The following is a 24,542-nucleotide window of genomic DNA, read 5'->3' as shown; positions in this document are numbered from 1 at the left end:
TAGGGCTTTAGATATCATCTAGTCCAATGCCAGCATTCTGAAGATGTTACAAATAAGGACTATCTTGACTTGTTTTCTTTTCAAATAAAAAATTCATAGATATCTATCCTACCCAAGAGTAAAGCAAGAGGGGAAGGGGATAAGAGAAAGCGGAAGTAGGGCAACAAGAGGGAGGGAGGATTAAGGGAAGCAGCAGTCAGAAGCAAAACTGACTTTTGAGGAAGGACAGGGTAAATATGTGTGTGTGTGTGTGTGTGTGTGTGTGTGTGTGTGTGTGTGTGTGACAGGACAGGGTAAATGTGTGTGTGTGTGTGTGTGTGTGTGGCAGGACAGGGTAAATGTGTGTGTGTATGTGTGTGTGTGTGTGTGTGTGTGGCAGGACAGGGTAAATGTGTGTGTGTGTGTGTGTGTGTGTGTGTGTGTGTGTGTGGCAGAGAAAAAGAAGAAAATAGGAAGGAGGAAAATATATGGTAATCTTTTTTTTGCAACATGGCTAATAGGGAAATGTCTTATATGACTTTACATGTATAATATATTGTTTGCCTTCTGGAGGAAGGGAGAGAATTTGGAGCTCAAAATTTAAAAAAATTGATCGTTAAAATATACAAATGAGTACAATTTTTTAAAAAGAAAAGAAGAAATTCCTTAATTAACAAACATCTATTTTTCTTCTTTTTACACTACCCCTCCCACCACTGGGCGGGGGCGGGGGGAAGGGGCAGTGCAGAGAAAGAAGAAAAACAAAACCCTTGGGACAAATATGCATAGTCAATGAAAATAAACCCATTTTGACCATGTCAAAAGAAAATACATGTTTCACTGTACACCATATCCCATCACTTCTGTTAGGAGGCAGGTCCTTTGGAATCATGGCCATAGCATTGACCAGAGCCCTTAACGGCTTTCACACTTGTTTGATTTTACAGTGTTACTGTCAGCATATATAAATTGTTCTCCTGGTTCTGCTCATTTCACTTTTTTTTCAGCTAATACATGTCTTAGATTTTTTGAAAACCATCCCTGTCATCATTTTTATGGCACAATAGCATTCTATTACATTCATGTCCCATCATTTTTTCAGCCATTCCCCAACTTGTTGGCATTCCTTTAGTTTCAAGTTCCTTGCCACTACAAAAAGAGCTACTACTATAAATACTTTGTGCATGAGTCCTTTTCATTCTTGCTTCTCTTTGGAGGACAGGCCTGGGTCGGGGTATACTTTGAGGGCACAGTTTCAAACTGCTCTCCAGAATGCTCTGAACTCCCCAGCCGTGTATCAATGTGCTTGTGTTCCTGTAGGCCCTCCATCAGTGGTCATTTTCTTTTCTTCTTTTGGTCAGTTTTGCCAATTTGATGGGTATGAGGTTTAATTTGCTTTGCTCGGTTAGTGATTTGGAGAATTTTTTCACATGCTTATTGATAGCTTGGATTTCTTCCTTAGAAAAATGATTGTTTATCTCCTTTGACCATTTATCGATTGAGGAAGACTTTAATTCCCTCCATTCCACAGCATCAAATACTGAACATATAGTAGATATTCAACAAGTAATTGATCATTCTATAGAAATAAAAGGTTTACTGCATAGCAGTAATTTCAGGGGCACTAGGTAGTGTAGCGTGGACAGTTCCTAGGCCTGAAGTCAAAAAGACCATTCAAATCAGGCCTCAGATACTAGCTGTGTAACCCCTGTCAAGTCACTTAGCCTCTGACTCAGTTGCCTCATCTGTAAAGTGAGGATCATAATGCCACCCACCTCCCAAAGTTATTGTGAGGATCAAATGAGATAATATTTGTAAAGTGGTTAGCACAGGGCCTTGTACATATTAGATGCTATATCAATGTTGGCTTTATTATTATTACTGCCACCACTACTATAAGTACTACCACTATTGCTTTTATTTCAGATGACTTTTATGACAGTGTTATTAAGTCACAAGGGTCATAAATTCTATATACCCTCTTTTAAAAAGACCTATCCTGAAAGGTAGCATGTTGTAGGTGCAAGAACAGAGCAGCTGGGTTTTAAGGTGAAAGTGATGGGATGCTTGGGTACCTGTGCTCAGACCCCAATTCCAAGACCGTATTTCTCCCTAACCTCAAAACACTATCTCTGACAGTTTGTCCTTAGCCCAAGGATACCATGCCTAGCAATTATTCATGAGTGGGGCCCAGCGAGACACTTATCTCTCTCCCTTGTACAGTAACAAACCACACCTGTAGACTCTGAAACAGCATCAAAAGTGTCACTGCAGGGCAGCTATGTGGCCCAGTGAATACAGCACTGGTCCTAGAGTCAGGAGGACTTGAGTTCAAGTCCGGCCTCAGACACTTGACACATGTACTAGCTGTGTGACTTTGGGCCAGTCACTTAACCCCAATTGCCCTGCCTTCCCGCCCCCCCCCCATCAAAAAAAAAGTGTCACTGCTTTATCATGCAGATTTGGAGAAAAGAAAGTGTACTTTTAATCAGGCTTTTTAAAAAAGGATATCTATCCTCTATCAGACTTGATTTCAGTTCATAAAATATGGTTGTGTCCTACGCAAGGACTTTGGTTCCTGGATTACCTTTTCTTAGGGTCTTCAGTCTTTTCCTCTTCTTTTGCTGCTTATTTTCATTTTCCTTAGAATTGGTTTTTCGACATACACAATACCTTCTATCTTCAAAAAATCCTTTCCTTGATCCTACTCAATGTATATAGTGTGAAAAGTCCTCAACTCGAATCATTTCTTGGGTCCCACTTTGGAAGGGTGGTCACTCATGTACCTGGATGGGCGCGGTTGCTTATTTTGCTCTCTGTCCCCCCCTCACCTCTGTTAACAAAATGTCACCAATCATAGGCAGTGGAAGATTAAAAATATTTTTTCTATTGGCATCATGCAGCTATTTTAATTATTTCATAGTAGATAGTTTATTCTGTGTCTATTCTTCTGCTTAACATAAGTACCAATGAAATATAGGGCTCATTTTTTGATTAAAAAAACAAAGGAAACACTCTTTGCTTCTACATGAAAAAATAAATTAACTAAATACTTGAGAATGGCCAGTATGTAACAATAGAAATAAAGCAAAACTTGACAGTTCACCTAAAAAGTACATCTCTTGGCAAAAACTGCATCTCCATAAAGGAACTGTAGTCATGAAACTAATTAGAATTAGAATTATTCCTTTAGGTAAAACATGTAGTCTTCAACAATTACTTGACATTTTAAGAAAACAGAATTGGAAACATTTTTGTCCGTGGACAATACGAAAATTTGTTTTTCCTTGACTATGCTTATTTGTTCCAAGGGTTTTGTATTTTTTTTCTCAAGGTGATTATTAGCTGATAAATCACTTTTGAAGGGTTTGCATTTAATTGTTTTTCAAATTGCTATAAGCAAAATAACCCCTGCCCCCACCACACAGATTTTGACAATAATGAAAGGATATCAGTGTAGATATAAGCAAACACCCCGTAGTTGTGGCATTTTGGGAATTAACACACTCAAGGAAGAAGCGGTCATTAAGACGAAGTGGGCAGGATCATACTAGGGTTGGAAAGTTTTCAGAAAATATAGAATTATCAGAGAAATTGTGAACAACTTCACTGAAGATGTAAAACTGCATTCCATAGGCCACTTGTTCCTAATGAGTTTGTAGCCTGACTTTTCAAAAAGAATTCCTTTACTATATGCAAAACTACACATATTTAATATTTGTAAAGGTCCTTGGTGCGTTGTTAAATGTTTAAAATAAATTCATCTGACTCTGTCAGTGGAGTTGACATTAAAGAAAATGCATTACTATCTCCTGTTCTGCTGCACCCTCAAGTGCATGGGACCTTTAGATCCCATGTAGCTGAAACTTCACTATTGCAATGTCCCCCATTAGAATGTGAGCGCTTTGAGAACTGAGACTGTCTCATTTTCCTGTTTGTATAGTCAGGACTTAGCACAGTGCTGCGTACTTACTAAGTACTTAAATGCTTTCTTTACTCATTCCAAGCAACAGGAGCACTGAAGAAGGGAATACTGTGTAAGAGAGTATGAAGCAAACCAACTCCCAACGTATTCTATCCGCCACGTACCAGGACTGCTCATTCCTCAGATCTCTGGCATCAGGGGACATAGATTCCAATCTCTTCTCACACACTTACTAATTGTGTGACAATGGGTGAGTCAGCTAGCTGCTCAGAGCCTCAGTTTCCTCATCTAATGTAGAGAAAACCATCCTTGCATTTTTACCTCAGGGGCTGACATGAGCAAAGTGCTTTGTATGCCATAAGGTGCTATGTAAAAGAGAGTTACATTGTTTCAAGAAAGAAATCAGTTAGAGCCAGGTCTGATAACAACATGCTTAAATCTTAGGATAGGTGAATTAGGGAATGAGAAAAAGTAACAATCCCAATGATTTTTGTTCTAGACATTTAGCATAATGTGTAAATCATAAAATCATAAGAGCCTAAATTTAGAGGTGGAAGGAACCTTAGCATTTACTCTAATGCCCAAATTTTATGGATGTAGAAACTGAGACAGAGAGTGGTTTTAGTGACTTTGCTTATGTTTACTAGAATCAAGACTTGAATCCAGCTCCTATGTGATTCCAAGAACAATGTTCTGGATTTCATTTAGAAATGAATTGGGAACATCTTTAACTAAAAAATTTTCTTTTTATTGAATACTCAAGATAAGAAAGGAGATAATAGGACAGTAACTAACTGACCTTGATCAAGGCACCTGGCCCAGATGAATTACAATCTAGAGTACTGAAAGAACTAGCGGGTATCTTTGCTGAGCCACTGGCAGTGATCTGTGCCAGGTTACAGAGAATGGGATAGGTGCCCCAGGTTCGAAGGAGTGTTTATGTGTTGAACCAATTTTTTTTAAAGAGGGAAAATAATGGAATCTGCAAACTAAGGATCAATGACCTAACTTCTTGGAAAGAATTCCTGGCAAGATTTTAGACTATATTACTTTAAGGGAAGAAAATTTGAAAAGAGGCAGCTGGGTAGCAGAGTGGGTAGAACGCTGGGCCCGGAGTCAGTAAAACCTGAGTTCAAATCTGGCCTCAGACGTTTACTAGCTCTGTGACCCTGGACAACTCAGTTAACCTCTTTATCTCTGGAGAAGGAAATGATAAACCACTTCAGTATCCTTGCCAAGAAAACTCCATGGACAGTACTGGTGTGATATGGTCCACAGGTCAGGAAGAGTCAGATCCAACTGAACAACAGTGAAAATTTAGAAAAGTAGTCTATGACAACAAAAAAGCAATATGGATTTGTAAAAAAACAGGTCATGTTGGACTAACATAGTTTCTTTTTTGACTGGTTTACTAGACTATAAAATCAGGGAAATACTCTAGGTCTAACCCGAGATTAAGACCTTGGGAATTACCCCCTCCCTAAATGGGGGATGGGAGAAGAAAATTTTTATTTTTACCCACCTTTAAGTGAAATATAACATTTTCTTCAATTATGAACATAGGCAACAATCATTCTGAATCAGGGTTCATAGGTGGTGGTGGACCATGATAAGATTAAGAATCTCTGCTTTAGACAGGGTTTACATAGTTGGGTGTTTTGGTTTTTTTTAAGCAAAGCATTGAACAATGTTTTCATGTTATTCTCATGAATGAGATGAATTACAATTAGGTTACAATTATGTAGATTCAGATTTGGATTAACGGCCATTCCCAAAGAGTAGTCAAAGAGACGACTTAGAAAAGTATTAAATAAAGCTCCTACCTGTGGATGTCACTTTTCTGTTAAATATTTGTATCAAGGACTTGGAAAAAGGTATGGATGACATATTTATCACATTTGCAGATGGAACAAAACTAGAAGGGACAGTGCTAACACATCAGATGACATCAAAATTTGAAAAGATCTTCCCAGGCTAAGGCACTAGGCTAAATTGAAGCATGTAAAATTCAACCCCAGGGATACATTTTTAAAATCAAATATTGTTTTTCAACAAGCAAAAATTTGCTTCCTCTCCTTTCCAAAGGTGTCTCTGGCCCCTCAGTTGAGAAAGGAAAACCAAAACCTTTATTTACAACTATATATAGTCAAGTAAAACAAATTTCCACATTAGCCATGTCAAAAAACAACAAACCCTCTCTCTTTCTGAAAGAACTGAATCTTCCCAGGTTTTCTTGAATAATGAGGGGAATTTTTACAAATACGGACAAACCAGGAACATGTGGAGCCTTAGACCTTTATTATGGCTTGTTTTAATTCCCTTAAAAGTCAGTTCCAAGAAACAGAGATGAGGATGGATGGAGTCTGTGCTGGGGCACAAAAGTGGGAGATCAAATCTAAGAGTTTGGTTGGAATGAAGAGGAAACATAAAATTGGTCTTGAATGGTAAATCTGGAGTCACATTGAGAACGGCATTAAGTGACAAGCTGTGGACTTTGTGTTTTGATAGGAATGGTGAGCCCCTTGAGCAGGAATCAGACCTTTAGGAATATCACTTCAGCAGCTGTGTGTAAAGGATGGACAGATGGACGGATAGACATACGGATGGATGGATGGATGGATGGAGGGAGGGATGGTTGGATGGATGGATGGATGGATGAATGGATAAGGGAGACGCTGGAGGCAGAGAGATCAATTAGGAGACCATGGTGAAAATACAAATTTGAGGTAATTAAGGCCTGAACTGGTCAAGTAAATAAAAAATGTACATAAATAAATAGAAAGTAATAGGTAAGAAAAGACTTGGCAATTGACTTAGCATTGCTGAAGAATGAAGGAGAATGAAGAGTGGAGGATGACAGAGGTTGTAAAATTGGGTGCCTAGCAGGATGATTTCCTTTAAGAGATATAGGGAACACGGTGGATTTGGTGGGAAAAGATAGTGGAATTTTAGGACCATAGGTCTAGAGCTGCAAGGCCATCTCAGCCCACTCATTATATTTTACAGATGAAGAAACCAAGAAATTAAGTGATTTGTCTGAGGTCACATAGCTAGTAAAGGTTTAAGGCAGGATTTTAGGTCTGTTTAGGACATCTTGAATTTGAAATGGCTATTAATTAATTAACAAGCATTTAATAAATACCTATTATGTGCCAGGTATTGGGGATACAACTATGAAGAATGAAACAATTTCCAGTCTCAAGGAACTTGCATTTAAAGGGGGACAGAATACTGAATAAATATAAATTCAAGTCTCTTGATTCTAAGTCCAGTTTAATTTCCATAACTTCACAATGCCTCCTCCTAGATTAGTGAATTATGGGAAAAAGGGGGATCCTGCTGTGTACATATTTCACCTGAGGGGCCAGGATAGTGATGGCAGTTGTGGTAGAGAGGTAAAGGAAGACATTGGGTCAGATTGGCTGCCAGCTGGTTCTACTAGCAGTTTAGAACAGTTTGGGTGCAATATAGTAACAGGTTGAAAGGGGTGCTTTGAGCAATATTGGGGTGAGAGAGGAAAGAAACAGGGAATATGTATGTATGTATATGTATCTGAGTGTATGGGTTTATGTACTTATGTATGTACACACACTATTTTTTATATAGCTTGTTTGTTCAGGCCCCTTATCATCTCATGTCTGGATTACTGCAATAGCCTGCTGTTACGTCTGCCTGCCTCAGGTCTCTTCTCCATTCCAACCCATCCCCCATTCAGCCACTAAAATGACTTTCCTAAAGCACAGGTCTGACCATGTCACCCCACCAACTCTATAAACTCCAGTGGCTTCCTATTACCTCCAAGATCAAATACAAAATGCTGTTTGGCATTCAAAGGCCTTCATGACCTACCTACCTCTTAGCTTTCCAGTGCTTCCTACACCTTACGCCCAAACTCATAGTGTTCCATTCAGTGATTGGCCTGCTAGTTCTATGAGCAAGACACGCCATTTCTGTACTCCCCAAAAGCATTTTCTCTAGCTGTCCCTCATGTCTGAGCACTCCTCTGCTCCACGACTGACCTCCCTGGCTTCCTTTAGGTCCCAACTAAAATCCTACTTTTTAGAGGAAGACTTTCCCAAGCCCTCTTAATTACACTGCCCGTCCCTCTGTTAATTATTTCCTATTGTCCTGAATTTGGGTTGCTCTGTATGTATTTGTTTGCACGTTGTCTCCTCCATTAGATTGTAAGCTCTTTGAGGACAGGGCCTCTGGCCTCTTTTTTGTATCCTCAGCACTCAGTACAGTGCCTCGCATGTAGCAGGCAGGCACTTAATCAATGTTTATTGACTGACTTAAATTTCCACTTGGATGCTAAACTCAAGGGGAATTCATCAAAACTATCCCTGCTCCCAGTCTATTTCTGCTAATAGGCAAATTAGTAAAGTGCAAAGAGTTTTGCTTTTGGAGTTGGAGGCCCTGCAATAGAATTCTGGCTCGTAGTACACATGTGACCTTGGATTAGACACTTAACCCTTTTTTGTCTGCAGTAAGTACCTTACACCACCTCCTCTTCCTTGGAGAACTGCAATCAAACCATCACTGCCATTACCTCTGAGTGTTGGGTCGACAGACTGCCCTACCGTTTCCATTCACCATCTTTGTGACTGTTCAGACTATAACTTCCTTCCCTGGTCACCAATCCCTAAAGTGTCATCTCTATTAGAACAGAAGCTCCACGGTAGCAGGGGCTGTATAGCATTGCCTATTTGTATGCACAATTAATAAAGTGCTGGGCATAAGTACAGTTAAGAGCTTAAGAAATGCTATTCATTCATTCATTGTATCCTCTTTTGTAAAATGAATGGGTTAGAAGAGAATGACCTCCAAGGTCTCTTCCAGTCTCAAGTCTATGACCGTATGATTTTTCCAATAACTCAACCTGAAAACCTCAGTACTATTTTTGATTCATTTTCTCTTCATCCCAACGCAAATTAATATCCCAGTATGACATTTTGTTTGCATTTTTTTTGCACTTAGAGTTGGTAGCACAGTGGCTTCACATATATTATTAGTTTGCTTCCCAATAACATTTAAATCAAATCGAGCAAACAAATCGAGTAAGAACGCTCTCTGTTCAGGTGATTGGCTACCAAGCTGAACAAGACAGTTCCTGTCCTAGGTGCTTACCTACAGGTAAGGATAGACCACGAGTTAAGAAACAGTTCAGAGTAACCGAAGAGAGCTGTCCTGAACAATGTCCGTTGCTGTAGCGCTTTTCCATTTCCCCCCAACAACTCCCCAGAAGAAAGCTGTTATATTCATTTTACAAATGAGGAAACGAGCTCCCAAAGATGGAGTGGCTTGCCCTTGTTCACACGTTCATTAGCTGAACTCAAACCCAAGTCTGAACTACTTCCTAAAAAGGGAGAGGGGCACTCCCCTTTGGTGCCAGCTAAGTTTATGTTCTAATCTCTTCTCTTTGGACCTACAGGAAATGAAAAATAAGAGCAAGCCGGGCAGTTGGGTCCAGACCCCCGAGACGATCCCCCCAGGTGCCACCATGTGCTTGATCAATTTCCCCCCCGGTCCTCCCGATCTCCAGCCTCAAAGAGCCACTCCCCGACCTCGGGAAAGTGAAGGTGGCCGCCAAAGGGCTCCTTCCCTCGGCGGACGGGGTCAGGGGCCCAAAGGGATCCTGGCTGGGCTCGGAACCCAGGCCGGACCTAGGCGGCTACCGAGGCGCCCACAGGACGTGCCGAGAGGCGGGGCGCGCGGCGCGGGGGCGCGCCGCTCCGGGGCCGCGCGCGAGGAGGTGGAGGGGGCGTGTCGCGCTGGAGGCGGTGGCGGCGGCGGCGGCGGCGGCGCGGGCGGGCTGCGCCGCGTTGCCTCCTGTGTTGGAATGTGCGGATCGGGCGGCCGCGCGGCTCACCAGCCTTGAGCATTGCGCCCTGAGACTCCGGCTCAGGCGTCCCCGCTGCTCCTCCGGGTCCCGCAGTAGGTCCCAGAGGAGGCAGAAGCTGCCGGAGAAGCCTTCGCAGCGTGAGAACCACCTGCAGCGGGGCTCCCCGGGGCCTCTTCCAGCCCCCGTGGCCTTAGCCCCAACTTTACTCGTTGGTGCCTTTTTTTTTCTCCTGCAAACAATTTCTGAAACTCCACTCAACAAAGAAAAGGAAAAGGAGGACGCGCACGTGCTGCGCCCCTTCCCCCTCCTCTTGAGAGTCCCGGTAAGTCCGTCCCCCCTGCCCCCCACGCCCCGGGCCCCAGCCGGAAGGAGCTGTGGCTGGGGAGGGGGTGAGGGTTCAGGTAGGCTGGCTGCTCGGCGGCGGCGGCGGCGGCGGCGTGGGGGAGAGGAAGGAGGAGGAGAGAGAGGCGCTGTCCAGGGCTGATTTGCAGATATTGCGGCTCAGACAGCAGCGGCCCCGGGCGGGGTGAGGCCGAGGAGCGGGATCGGGTTACACCCCCGCGGCTGGGAGGGAGGGAGGAAAGGAGTCAGGCTCGAGGAGCGGGGGAGGAGGAGGAGGATCGGCGTCGCGGAGGTTGGGGGGGGGGGTGGGGTGGTGTTGGGGGTCCTCGAGGACGGCTGCGGAGAGGGGTGTTCAGCCCGGACTCCCCTTGTCCAGGTGACTCGGTTTCTGCCCTCTTCCACTGTCCAAAACCCGGGGCGATCGGGGCGCACCTTGCCACCTCGAGGGCGAGCGGAGCTGCTCCGTCCTCTAGTCCTGAAGCAAACTTCCTGCCGCCGGCCCAGTGCACGCCCGTCCTCCCCTCTTCGCTCGCTCCTCCTCGGGGACCCTGGCGGCGCGGGGCGCGAGGACTCGCCCGGCTCTGGCTGGCTCGCGCATACCCACACACTCCTAGGCCCGGCGCCGCCGCCCCCTCCCCCCCCCCCCCCCGAGCTCGCGGCCTCCCCGCTCCCCACCCCGCCCCTTCTGCCCGGCTCGGCCCGGCCCGAGCCGCTCCCCCTGGCCGGAAGGCGCTGTTGACTCGGGGACCGGACGGGTTGAGTCAGCCGCGGGGCCCGGGCGCCTCCGCCAATGAGGCTGGACAGCGATTTTTGCTGCTCGGGCGGTCGCCGCTCCTTCCCTCCCGCCCTCCCCCGCCGCGCCCGGGCTGTCCGCGGCAGCACCATCTCGGCCGGCCGCGAGGTTCCGCTTGGCGCGGCGCGGCCCAAGGCAGGGCGCACGTAGCCAGCCCAGGGCCGCCTTGGGCCCGGCCCGGCCGCCCATCTCTCCCGACTCCCGGCCGTGCGGGGGGCGGGGGAGTGAAGTTCAGAAACTTCCGGAGGGAGAGGCTGGAGGGCGGGCGGGCCTGGCCGGCGTGGGTGGGGGAGTCTTGTTCGACCCTCGAGGGGTTGCTTCCTCTCCCACTTTATTAAACGCTTTTCCCGGAGGCGCCAAGGCAGGAGCTGGGCCTCTCGCCCGCCCCCCAATCCCGCCGGCCTTCGCCTCAATCCTCGAGGGAAGGAGGAGGAGGATTCTTGGGGAAGCTGAAGGTGGGAGACCCCAGAAGCCCAAGTCCAAAAAAGTCCTGGTAAAACTGACTCTCCGCTTTCCTCTCTTCCCCCAACTTCCCCATCCCAGGGGGCGCCGGGTGAAGGAGAAGGAAGTATGGGGAAAGGGTCTTGGGTGGAAGGGGGTTGGCCTGGGACCCGGGGCCCGAGCCGAGGCAGGATTTGGGGGTCCACCCAAAGCCCCAGGGCCGGGCTTTGGGGAAATCGCCCTCTAGTTTGTCGGCATGTAGGGGAGGGGGGGGGGCGGAGAGGCGGCCCGAGCCCCGGAGTTTGCAAAGAGCTGCTTTGTGTTGGGTATTTTGAGAAAATGGCCGAATGCCTATTTCAGGCAGGAATGCAGCGGCGGAGCAGCGGCGGAGGCAGGGGCACCGAGGCAGCGGCTGCAGCAGCAGCAGCAGCAGCCCAGAGGAATGTCTGCAGCCTCCTGGGCTTGCAGCGCTCCTCTCTGGCCTTGCCCCCCTCCCCCATTCCCGAAAGTTCAGAGTTTGGTTGGGAGGAAAAAGTAGAAAATGTAGCCTCTTAGGGGAGCCACGGGGGAATCCATACCGATGAGGCCGGGAATGCGGGCGACGTGGGCTTTCTCTGTGTTGGTATTTTGATTAAAAACTCTTCCGACTTTTCGAGTACTTAACGAAACTGGCTTTTGTTTGGACACTCGGAGGAAATTGGTTACTTGGGTGCCCCCAGCTTGGGCTGCTGGGTTCTGAACGGTGTTTCCCAGCTCCACCTTTGTTTTCTCCGAAATCGAGGTGATAGATAAGTTAAGAAAGGCAAGGCATGTTTAGGTTTGTGGTAGGAGGCTAGCTAGACCCTCTATGGCCAACTTGCTTTCTTGAAGGTGATTGTGCTGTAATGGCTTCCAGGCAACTAGGCCAAATCCAGCATGCAAAAAAAAAAAAAGTTACTCCTGGTCCTGTTGGCTCCTGCCCCTCCCAGGAGTGAAATTCACAGTTGTTTTTTCATCCATGAGGTTTTTTAGCCAATCAATATCACACTCCTTTCATAGGAATTGGGGCCATTAACTTTTTTTTTTGGACCAATGGGAGGCTTTAGAAATTAAAACAAACTAGATGGTCCTTTTCACAATAGGTTAGTCATCTGGAATTAGTGATTGAGTTCATATGAAATTCAATTAAGTTGACCAATTACTGCAGTCTTCCACTTTCCAGACTTGTCTGTGTGTATATAATGAATGCACAGCATGGCTTTCAGCGGCCTCAAAGCTTTCTGATTCATGAGACAAATGAAACGTAGAGGGGTGTGAAGGGGAGGAGAGCGCTCTACAAGGTTATTGAAATGTTCTGATAATTCTATGAAGTGGAACTGCATACCTAAAAAACTGGCAAGAATGGGACAAATAAGATCTTCTAAGCAAAACTAAACACTTGTAACTTGTAAACTTTTTTCCACCTGCAATTCAGAAGGGGTGGAGTGAAGTCAACAAAGGAATATAAATCAAATAAACAGTTATTGATGTAGACTAAACTTGGTAACATTATTGAAATTGACATTTTTTGAAGAAATGATCAAAAAGCAATTTCATTTGGGATGTAGTAAAGCAAGAGAATTGTGATTTAAAATATTTTTAGGCAGTTTCTAAATTTATTTCTAGTTCTCTTGATTTCAGTACTTCAAAAGATAAGTGATTGTATTGGTTTGGTGCAGACAGCATGCCCTCTGACTAGATTATGAGTTGCTATAGCCAAAAAGCCATGTTGTAGATAGTCCTTTGAAGGATGCACATCTCATTTTATCTAGGTTGGCCCATCTTCTGGCTCTAGGAAGTTTTCAGCTTGTTGTAAGTTTTATGGAGCTGCATTTTGCTAGCATAGACTTTGAAAACTCAAGGTCATGTCCACTGTTCAATGATGGCCTTGGATTAAGATTTTCAGAGAACATTAGCACTCTTAAGGCTCATAAATTAAGATAAAAAGTGTTAATATATTCGAAGTTAATTTCGTTGAAATTTCTGGAAAAGGCAAGATGACTTTAAAGCAGAAGTAGGTTACTTCAGTTTTAGACCTTAAAATTATGTTTCTTCTCACATGTTTGATTTTAGTTATTTTGGTCTTTGCTTACAGAGTTGCTGTTATGGCCACTCAAGTGCTGGGTCAGACTGGAGGCAACGGGCTTTTCGCTGGGAATGCCAACATTGTCATGGCATTGCCTAACGACATGTACGACTTACATGACCTCTCCAAAGCGGAGCTGGCAGCACCTCAGCTGATTATGTTGGCAAATGTGGCCTTGACTGGGGAAGTGAATGGCGGTTGCTGTGACTACATGGTTGGAGAAGAAAGACAAATGGCAGAGTTGACCACGGTGGGAGACAGCAACTTCTCAGACAGTGATGGAGAGGGACTTGAAGGGGCTCCTGGAATAGAAAGTGAGTCAAATAGACCTGAAAACATGGAATTGGGGTCTTTGGAAATCATTGTTGTTGACCCTCAGACTGTGTATGAATCATCTGTTCCAGAGACTTTTAATTCGGAAAAAGACCCTCCCTCGGAGACCCCGTATCAGCCAGAGACCCCTGAGGACAAATGCAAGAGCTTGAAGAGCAAGCCCTTTCGCTGCAAACCCTGTCAGTATGAAGCAGAGTCTGAAGAAGAGTTTGTGCATCACATCAGAGTCCACAGCGCCAATAAATTTTTTGCAGAGGAAAATGCAGAGAAACAAGCACAACAAACACAGACCAAGGAGTCAGAGTCTTCTGTTGCTGAAGAAGCGGATTTTTCCAAGGGGCCTATCCGATGCGACCGTTGTGGCTATAATACTAACAGATATGATCACTATTTGGCTCACCTGAAGCACCACAACAAAGCAGGAGAGAACGAGCGAGTCTATAAGTGCATGTTATGCACATACACCACGGTGAGCGAGTATCACTGGAAGAAACACTTGCGGAATCATTTTCCTAAGAAAGTGTATACCTGCTCCCAGTGCTCCTACTTTTCAGACAGGAAGAACAATTATATTCAACATATTCGAACACATACTGGTAAGAGTGTTTGGGGAATTTTTTCCCCATTCCATGTGTTGTCTTTCCTTTGTAGGAGCCAGGGAGCCTTTTGTCTAGTCCTGGTTTTGCCTCAATTCACAGTCTTTAACCTGGGCAAGTGTCTTGATCCTTTCTTTATGTGCTCATCTGTGAAGAGAAGAGGCTTGTCTAGATAGATGACATCTTTTAGAGTTCGTGCTATTTGCACTAATAAACTTTAGAATGTAAAATAAAACCTTATTAGTCAAGACTAATTGCAAGAAGTAAGCTGTATTAAAGGACTTAGAAAAAAATTAATTCCATTTTACTTTGCAGTACATGCATTAATGTGAACTGAATGCTAACAATCTTTTTGCACACTGTAGGTTTAATTATATGAAAATCTACCTGTGATGCTTAATGTTTTTTTTTCCCATTAACATTTGGCATTCCTCTAGAATTTTTTTGTAGACCATTCATTTTCTTAGTGTATGCTGCCTCCCCTCCCCCTTTTAGATGGTACAAAGGTAACCTTCAGCTTTAGTTAGTATAACTGTCAAAAGGAGAAGCCCTTCCTTATTTTACATCACTTTAGGAAAGACAGAATCTGCCTAGTGAGTTGGTAAATTTCAGGAAAAATAAATACCACATTCTCATTTTGTACAACTCATGAAATCTCAAAAGGCAACACTTCTCTTTTCATAAATATCAGCAGTTAACTCCCCCCCCCCCCCCGCCCAATTTGTTTGGGAATATAAGATCTTTTTTTAATATTCAGTGGTTTGAAGACATCATATGATTAAAACAATACTGTTTGCTATTATTATTCAGGTTTAGATCAGTATCTTCCCATATATGTACAAGGTCTTTTTATCATTAAAATTAATTTAACTTTATAAAGAAATGATTGTCACTTTAATTGTAATGAAGTTTTCACATGTCCTATATTTTTATTCATGGGGTAAAAATACTACTTTTCAGTTTAATTATTAATAGTTAAGGGCATTATGGAGACAGTAAATATTCTAATATATTGTTATTTAGTTTACAAGTGGAAAGAGCTGGAAAGCTCTGTTTATCAACATTAGGTAACCTCTGTGGAATAGCCAATTTTCCCAGAGGAGTGCTAGAGCTAAGCAGGGTGATCAAAAATATTGAGGTGTGTTGGCAGGCCTTTTCAGAGATTTCCATTCGGATATCCCGGTCAATGATATTAGTTATGATGTATTAAAATGGAGTCTCTTAATGCAGGTAAAACATTTCAGTTACAGTAAAATATAGGACTTAAAAGCCATAGTAGATGAGCCACCTATTTAAAGCAGTATTTGATAACTAATATTACCTCAGTGCTCGTTTTCATGGCTCTTCATAAATTGTGAAAATATTTTCCTCACAACAGCCTTGTGAGGTAGTGCAGTTAATACTGTCCAGCCCGAGTAAACAAGAGCAGAGAGCTCAGAGGCTTACAGACCTGAGGAAGAAGACTTTAACAGGAGTGAGCAGGACTCCAGGATACCCTTCTGCAGAAAATGCTCCCAGTAGTTAAGGGAGACACACTAAAACTAAGCCTTCAGTCTTCTCTAAATGGGATTAAGACTGGATTCAAGGAATTAAGCTTTTGATATTAGCTTACTAACAGTTATAACAATGGGATAAGGTCAGATATGCCCTCCCTAAGAAGATAGAAGGGGTGGGGGGAGTATGAGCCTTTCAGTGGTAAAGTGACTTGATTTGTCCACTTGCACAAATGTCAGAACTGAAACTGAATCCCAAGTCTTCTGGATTCTAACTCCTATGTTCTCTCTATGCTTTTACAGTTTTTTGCATGTGATACACTTAGAGACGTGTTGAATTCAGCCTTTACTATACTTTGCTAACTCTTCAATATAGAAAAATCCATTTGGATTGGTTCTTGAGTTATCTAATGAATGGAATGTGCCCTGTAATTTGTGATGGATGATTTGTGGGTATTTTATCCATTTTGTGGCTTATGGGCTAGTTTAATCATGAGCCAGTTGCACCAGCCAGGATACTCCTGTTCAACCTTTTCCCATCTCCTGGCCAATATGTACTTCCTAGTAAGCAAATTAATTTTAACAATAGCCTAAGAAAAATTTAGCCTTGTAAATAGGAATCAGTGCATTTCAAAATTTTTTGGATTGTCTTTTAGTCTGTACAATATATTTTTAAAAGAATTTATCAAAAACTTACTCATCCATGAAATAGTAATAGCTAACATTTATATAATGCTTACTCTGTCTGTGCCAGACGCTGCGCTTAGTGCTTTACAATTATTTCATTTGATCCTCAATGATACTGGGAGGTAGGTGCTATAATTATCCCCATTTTACAGATGAGGAAACTGAGGCAAAGAGAGGTTAGGTGACTTGCCCAGGGTCCCCACAGCTCATTAGTGTTTGGGGTCTTATTTGGACTCAGATTTTTCTGATTACAGATACAGTGCTCTATCTACTTCACCACAATCAAGTTTGCCCAATTGATACTGTCTAGACCACAATTTCAATTGAAATACATTCTCTAAGAAAGGATTCTGAATAGAGCAGCGGAGTGTTAATATCATCATCAATTCAGGCTGCTAGTAAATTGGAAACAGGGAGAATTGATCAGCCCATGGCTTTTTTTAACCACATCATAAAATTTCCAGACCACCTGATGTCAGTGACATCTATTGTCTGAATCTGTAATTGACTCTTCATTAAACTTTCACTTGGTCATAGCCCAAACTTAGTAGAAATGATTTTCTTTCCAGTTCAGGATTTGCAGCCCTCTGCCAATTTCAGTAGTTGGTGGACTTTCTTAGACCTGTGGACTGCTTATTTGAACACAAACTGGCCTTAGTTAAAATAAGATCTCCCAGGCTTTGTATTTTCCAGCTTAGTACTTTTTTTTTAGAATCTAGAAGAAAAACTTGACTAGAAAATGTCTTCTGGGGAGAGGGACTGAGAATAGAACATGGGGGGAAATGTGGGAAAAGAAGAAAAAGCATCCTAACAAGTTTTTCTATTTTTTTTTTGTATATAAGAAGTAATTGCGAATTTTAATTTAAAATGTATTGGAAGGAACAGGATAAAACATCTTTCCTTATTCTGGGTGTGGAATGTTGTATAGGCTTAACTGTTTTCCTTAATTTGATGGGGGAGGATATATCAGGATGTGACTTTAAAAAGGCATCATAAGAAAAATGAGGGGGAAGAATGATTGGAAGGGCCTGCCAAGGACCTTGAAATACTTTTGGAATCTTGATAGATGAATAGCTAGAGAAGTAGATCCTACCTATTCATGATGTGCTCCACTACTTTTCAGTGTTCAGATCTTTAAGAAATGAATTCCACTGAAAGATTTTAAACAATAGATTGGTTTAAAGGATAATTGAAGATGTCTCTAAATAGCTCGTATTGCTTCTAATTTGTTTCATTCGTTAAACATTAAATTCCTTCTGCTAGGCAAAGAGGTGGGAGAGAGAGATAAATAAGTGAGGATCATAAGTTTAGAGCTGGAAGGGTCATTTAGTCTGACCCCCCACCCCCCCAGTCTTCACCCTTCCCATTTTACAGATGAGGACGCTGAGGCCGTGGAGGTGAAGGGACTTGCCACATAGGTTGTTTTGCATCAGAGGTGGCATTTACACTCATGTCCTCTGACTCACAGAGCTACTGCTTTTCCCTGTTTAGTGGTACCTCTTTAAAGGCAGACAGAGTCTGTGCCCTCAAGGAACTTACAGTCTGCAAAGTTCGCAGCTATGAAACAAAAGAAAGGATGTGATATTTCTTTCTTGTGAATGTCAACAGCAGGACAGAAATGATTCTCCTTTTGGGGAAGGCTTCATTGAAGAGGCAGCGTTCAATTGGAGTTTTAAAGCTGGGCATGAGAAGCTAAGATTTTGGTGGTAGAGATTAATATTTTGTAGGGTAAGAACTGGTGAGTAGCCTAGTTTGTTTAGAAGTACTCGATAGTATTTGTATAGCATTTTGTCAACTGGTTTGTTTTTAAATCTGTTTCATTCCATTTTATCTCATTAGAAGATCGTTGTTTTTTCACTGTTACCCAGGATCTTTTGAGATTGTTGTAACTGGTAGTTTTGGAATGGGACTGCTATACAGTTAGAGGCACAGCTATCAAAACCATTTAAATTTTTTATGACTGGGATTAATAATCTTATTTTATATGTTTTTGATTATACTGTTGTTCCTCATTTATGTTTTTAGTATTGAGGATCAACTGATGAACTCTTCTGAAGGTCGGTGGAGTTTAAACGTTGCTCTATCATGGATCGTGTTCATGTTTTACTACTGCCGTATTTATGGTGATCCTTGGAGATTTTTATTTTAGATTATTTTATTTTTTATTTTTATCTCTAAAAGAAGGTGTAATGCCTGTCCCTCATCTACCTTTCCAATATTTTGGGAAGTCACGTTTTTTAAGTACCCCTAAGCTCCTAGTAGATAATTTTTAAATTGTTATTTGATGTAGAAAGTCTCTGTAATTTAATTAATCAGTTCTTGGAATTGGAAAATGGAAGAATACTTCCCTGTATTCTTTCCAGCAATTTGTCCATCTCCCTTCAAACTGCCAGTGTTTAGTCCATTCTCTCAGTTTTATTGCTTTTTTGTTTATGCGTAAGTTTAATGGATGATAAAGAGTAAACTGATTGGAGGACATACCACCCCCACCCCCACCCCCATGTACAAGACAAATTCTCTCTAAGGTGACATTTTCCACTATGGGAGAATGTCTTTGATTGAAAATCAGTTTATTGCTGCCCCTTATGTCTAGTTAACAGTTGCATCATCAACATCCTCAGTCTATAAACCGCTTCTTTTGTCATTCATGTTAATCTATAAGTGTTTTTCCCTAATGAAATCTCTCATTATCTTAAAATGTCTCCAGACCAAGGTTCCTATGGTTTTGTTATCAATAAACAAAACCATTTTTAATGGAACTATCCATTCCTAGCATATAAGTATTATTTTTTTCCTGTTCATCTCCCTTCTCTCTTTTTCTGCTCTCCCATGCTTGTTATTCTCCTCCACCACTTTTTCAGGACAAAATAATTACTTGAATTTAGATTTTGAGGTTTACAAGGTACTTTCCCTTAAAGGATACTCACTCTTAATCTCTTTTTTTTTAAACAGATGAGGAACTTTGAGGCCTACAGAAGTTAATTAACTTGCTTAAGGTTGCATAGCTTTTAAGTGTAGGAATTGAAACATGGCCAAGTCTAATGGAATAATACATCTTTCCATTATATCAGATTGACTTTCTGATTGTTTTCACCTTAGTTAAGGGAAACTCCCTGGTGTGACACTACCTCCACAGAAACATAACTCTTAAATAACTTGTCTTAAGTGAGTTGCCTGGAATATTGAGAAATTAAATGACTTGTCATGGTCATACAGCTTAGTGTTTTCAGAGGCAGAACATGAACTCTTGGCTTTCAAACTCCAAGACCAGCTCTTCAGCCATTTAAAGTATATTACTTCATGACCAGATTGTTGACTCTAATTATCCTTAATTAATCTTAACTCTATTAATGCTGTAATTGTAACTCTAGCATACTGATGTATTTTAACAGAGTTTCGTTTTTTTGTATTTGTATTCCTCGGCACAGTTGTGTGTAACAAATGTTTTTTGATTGTTGATTAAACAGTTGTACTTTTAGGGATGTCAGACAGGTGATTCCTGGTGAAAATAGAGAGAAGGAAAGGTGTGGCCTTTAACCCTAGAATTATCGGAACATGAATTTTAGACCTTAGAAGCCAAATCACTCATTTTTATAGATGAAGAAACTGAGGCATAAAGAGGTTAGGTGATTTGCTCAGGGTCACATAACTAGTAAGTGGGATTTGAACCCAAGTCTTCCTGACATTAAGCTATTTCAATGGGAAGTGCTGTGGCTGGTGAGCAAAAGGTGGTAGTAGAAAGATTAGGGTTGAACAAATGCTGTTCTCTTTAAACTTTCCCTAAATGGAGGTAGGAGTGGAGCCCCTTAAACTCACAGGCTTGTGGAGTTATAGCAAATGGGAAGACAGGTTCAACAATGGAAGTCATAGAAAACCAAAATACTCTTTTTGCTGTGTTCTTACCTGCCCTGGCCTCCTTAGTCAATGGCAGAAGTATAGTTTGAAGGCATCTTAGAGAACATCCCTGACTTAATAGGTGATAAAATTAAGGCCTAGGGATCTTAAATGTTCTAAGGTCACACATACACTGGCAGAACTGGCATTGGGGTTTTTCATCCATTGTTGCCTTCCAAGTCATCTTGAAAGAATCTGTATACATGAACTTAAAATTTTTACTAGTCTTATCCATAAAATTAATACTAATCTGTCTCATAAAGTTGTAAAAACTGCTAGCAAAGAAAAATAGTACTTGTACAAGAGATTATATTTGTATGGCCCATGAAGCTTTGCAATGCACTTCACAAATGCATGTCTCAAAAATCTTAGTGCAGCTTTAAGCTTTAATAATGAAGATAAGTTTTTGGCACAACCTGTGCTTTCTCTTGTTTGATCCTCACAGTTACCCTTTGAGTGTCCCCATTTGATGGGAATATTATGAGGAAACTTAAGTGCATAAGGGTTATGTGAGTCTCCTAAGGTTGCAGACCATAAGTAGAAATTGAGCCTATGTATTCTGACTCTTAAATTCTGCATTTACTAATTTAAGCTTTTGTAAAAAGCCCCTTCATCACAATAAGTCTGAGGTAGGTAGTAAAAAAAAAAAAAGAAACTGCCTGAATAATTGTTATTCACAGCTATTATCATAGATATAGGCCTGGTCAAATTCAGATATTTAAAAATAGAAATTAAGTTACATACTTAATTTGTGTTGCTTCATATTTACTATCTGATGAGTTATTATTAGGTATTTAAAGTATGCGGAGGGCTGGAGAACATTTTGAAGGATGGTCATTTTTATTTTGCTCAACTTTAAAATTTATTGTGATTTCAAAGCTGATTTATCCAGGTGCCAAACTGAATCAAGGAAGATACTCATAATTCTAACAGCATACTAGTCACACCATTATATCAATTGTGCTTTGCCTGGGCATAGACGGTGATGAATATTCTATGTATTTTGTCAGTAAGTGATGAATTTTCTATGTATTTTGCCAATATTGACATTTCTAATACATGATTGATTTATTTGCAGGTGAACGCCCATATCAGTGTGCTATGTGTCCTTATTCCAGCTCGCAGAAGACACATTTAACTAGACATATGCGTACTCATTCAGGTTGGTAAGAAAGGGGGTGGGGCTTCTGTCATGGTTGGTAAACAACTTTTATAGGGAGATTTGTTTCAGAACTGTTACTTCAACTTTTACAAAAACATTCTGAAATGTTTTTATTTTTATAATTTTAATTAGAGTTAAAATAATGACTAATCTGATAAAAGACATGTTTAGATAAGTGATCAGTTGATAAACTAGCAAATTACTGAAGCAGCAGCTTGTTAATAATGTTTTTGTATTGTATTAAACTAATCCGTGTCTCCACCTAGTGGACACATTCACATGGAAGTTTTTCCTTTAATTCAATGGATGTGTGATTTAGACTTTTGTGAGTAGGAAAATAGATTTAGTACTTAAAGTGTCTTTAATTTCAATGAAATGGGTTCTTCCACCATTGAAGATTACAGCCCTTCTAATTTAGCAGATTAGCAGAGTCTTTTAGAGTTGAGTGTCTGTCACCATATTTGCAACCTAATTATGAGCCTCTCTACACTCAACTGGGCAACAAACTTAATCTCCCCGTAATTGAGTCGTTTCCAGGTTAGTTGGACCTGCCAAAGCTTGCACTCTAATGGTATATAGACATCCAGAGCCCAGGTTCCCCTCCTTGCCATAATGAAGCATCAAAACAGGACTTAAGTAAAGGACATCATTGAAAGTAAATAATGGATTACTGGTTCACTTGGATCACCGAGTGGCATTCTTGTGGAAATCTTTTTATTTATTTATTTTATATTTTAGTTTTCAACATTGATTTCCACAAGATTTTGAGTTACAAATTTTCTCCCCATTTCTACCTTCCCCCTCCCCACTCCAAGATGGCATATATTCTGATTGCCCCGTTCCCCAGTCAGCCCTCCCTTCTGTCACCCCACTCCCCCCCATCCCCTTTGCCCTTATTTTCTTGTAGGGCAGGATAGATTCCTATGCCCCATTCCTTACATATCTGATATTTCAGTTTCATGCAAAAGCAACTTTTTCTTTTGAGCATCTGATTTTGAGACTTTGAGTTCCAAATTCTCTCCCCTCTTCCCTTCCCACCCACCCTCCCTAGGAAGGCAAGCAATTCAACATAGACCACACATGTATCATTATGCAAAATACTTATACAATACTCACGTTGTGAAAGACTGTTTCCATCCATCCTATCCTGTCCCCCTTTATTCAATTTTCTCCCTTGATCCTGTCCCTTTGCAAAGGTGTTTGCTTTTGATTACCTCCTATCTGCCCTCCCTTCTATCATCCCCCCTTTTTTATCCCCTTCCCCCTACTTTCCTGTGGGGTAAGATACCCAATTGAGTGTGTATGTTTTTCCCTCCTCAAGTCAAATCCAATGAGAGCAGGATTCATTCATTCCCCCTCACCTGCCCCCTCTTCCCTTCCAACAGAACTGCTTTTTTTTTTTTTTTTTGCCACTTTTATGTGAGATAATTTGCCCCATTCTGTCTCTCCCTTTCTCTCTCTCTCAATGTATTCCTCTCTCATCCCTTAATTTAATTTTATTTTTTTAGACATCATCCCTTGTGCCCTCTGTCTATATATATGTATATTCCCTTCAACTACCCTAATACTGAGAAAGGTGTCATGAATTACACACATCATCTTTCCATGTAGGAATGTAAACAAAACAGTTCGACTTAGTAAGTCCCTTATGATTTCTCTTTCTTGTTTATTTTTTCATGCTTCTCTTGATTCTTGTGTTTGAAAGTCAGATTTTCTATTCAGCTCTGGTCTTTTCGCTGAGAAAGCTTGAAAGTCCTCTATTTTATTGAAAATCCATATTTTGCTTTGGAGCATTATATTCAGTTTTGCTGGGTAGGTGATTCTTGGTTTTAATCGTAGCTCCTTTGACCCCCGGAATATCATATCCCAAACCCTTCAGTCCCTTAATGTGGAAGCTGCTAGATCTTGTGTTATCCTGATTGTGTTTTCACAATACTCAAATTGCTTATTTCTGGCTGCTTGCAGTATTTTCTCCTTGACCTGGGAACTCTGAAATTTGGCGACAATATTCCTAGGAGTTTTCTTTTGGGGATCTATTTGAGGAGGTGATTGGTGGATTCTTTCAATTTCTATTTTATCTTCTGATTCTAGAATATCAGAACAGTTTTCCTTGATAATTTCTTGAAAGATGATGTCTAGGCTCTTTTTTTGATCATGGCTTTCAGGGAGTCCAATAATTTTTAAATTATCTCTCCTGAATCTATTTTCCAGGTCAGTGGTTTTTCCAATGAGATATTTGACATTGTCTTCCATTTTTTCATTCCTTTGGTTCTGTTTTATAATATCTTGATTTCTCAAAAAGTCACTGGCTTCCACTTGCTCCAATCTGATTTTTAAGGTAGTATTTTCTTCAGTGGTCTTTTGGACCTCCTTTTCCATTTGGCTAATTCTGCCTTGAAAATTGAAGGCATTCTTCTCTTCATTGGCTTTTTGGAGCTTTTGACATTTGTGTTAGTCTATTTTTTAAGGTGTTATTTTCTTCAGTATTTTTTTGAGTCTCCTTTATCAAGTTGTTGACTTGTTTTTCATGGTTTTCTCACATCACTCTCATTTCTCTTCCCAGTTTTTCCTCTACTACTCTTACTTGCTTTTCCAAATCCTTTTTGAGCTTTTCTAAGGCCTGAGACCAATTCATATTTTTCTTGAAGACTTTTGATGTAGGCTCTTTGACTTTGCTGACTTCTTCTGGCTGTATGTTTTGCTCTTTGTCACAAAGAAAAGATTCTAGAGTCTGAGTCTGCATCGTTTTCCGCTGCCTGGCCATGTTTCCAGCCAACTACTTGACCTTTGAGCTTTTTGTCAAGGTATGACTGCTTGTAGGTAATGCTTTGTCCCAAGCTTTAGGGGCTGCGCTGCTGTTTTCAGAGCTACTTCTACTGCACTGTCACTGCAAATTCTGCCACAGCAGTGATTCTCCTCCCCGAAGAACCACCAACCAGGATTGTGACCTA

General features: G+C 41.5%; 1 protein-coding gene across 2 annotated transcripts in view; it reads left to right on the top strand.

The window, feature by feature from the left end:
* Nucleotides 1-10,812: 10,812 nt before the first annotated feature.
* REST (RE1 silencing transcription factor) overlaps nt 10,813-24,542 on the top strand; it is a 28,291-nt gene continuing 14,561 nt past the window's right edge. The window contains exons 1-4 of one of the 2 annotated variants that reach the window (XM_036764848.1): nt 11,319-11,336; nt 13,436-13,740; nt 13,831-14,355; nt 21,508-21,591. In XM_036764848.1, coding sequence (XP_036620743.1) covers nt 13,446-13,740; nt 13,831-14,355; nt 21,508-21,591 — 904 coding nt within the window. In that variant the 5' untranslated portion in view covers nt 11,319-11,336; nt 13,436-13,445. Of the gene's footprint in view, nt 11,337-13,435; nt 14,356-21,507; nt 21,592-24,542 lie in introns of both variants that reach the window. The other variant, XM_036764847.1, reaches the window with a different exon arrangement.

This window comes from Trichosurus vulpecula, chromosome 6 (genome assembly GCF_011100635.1).
Source record: "Trichosurus vulpecula isolate mTriVul1 chromosome 6, mTriVul1.pri, whole genome shotgun sequence".
Taxonomy (NCBI): Eukaryota; Metazoa; Chordata; class Mammalia; order Diprotodontia; family Phalangeridae; genus Trichosurus; species Trichosurus vulpecula.
Note: the sequence above shows the minus strand (reverse complement) of the source record. Positions and strands in the feature narration are given on the sequence as shown.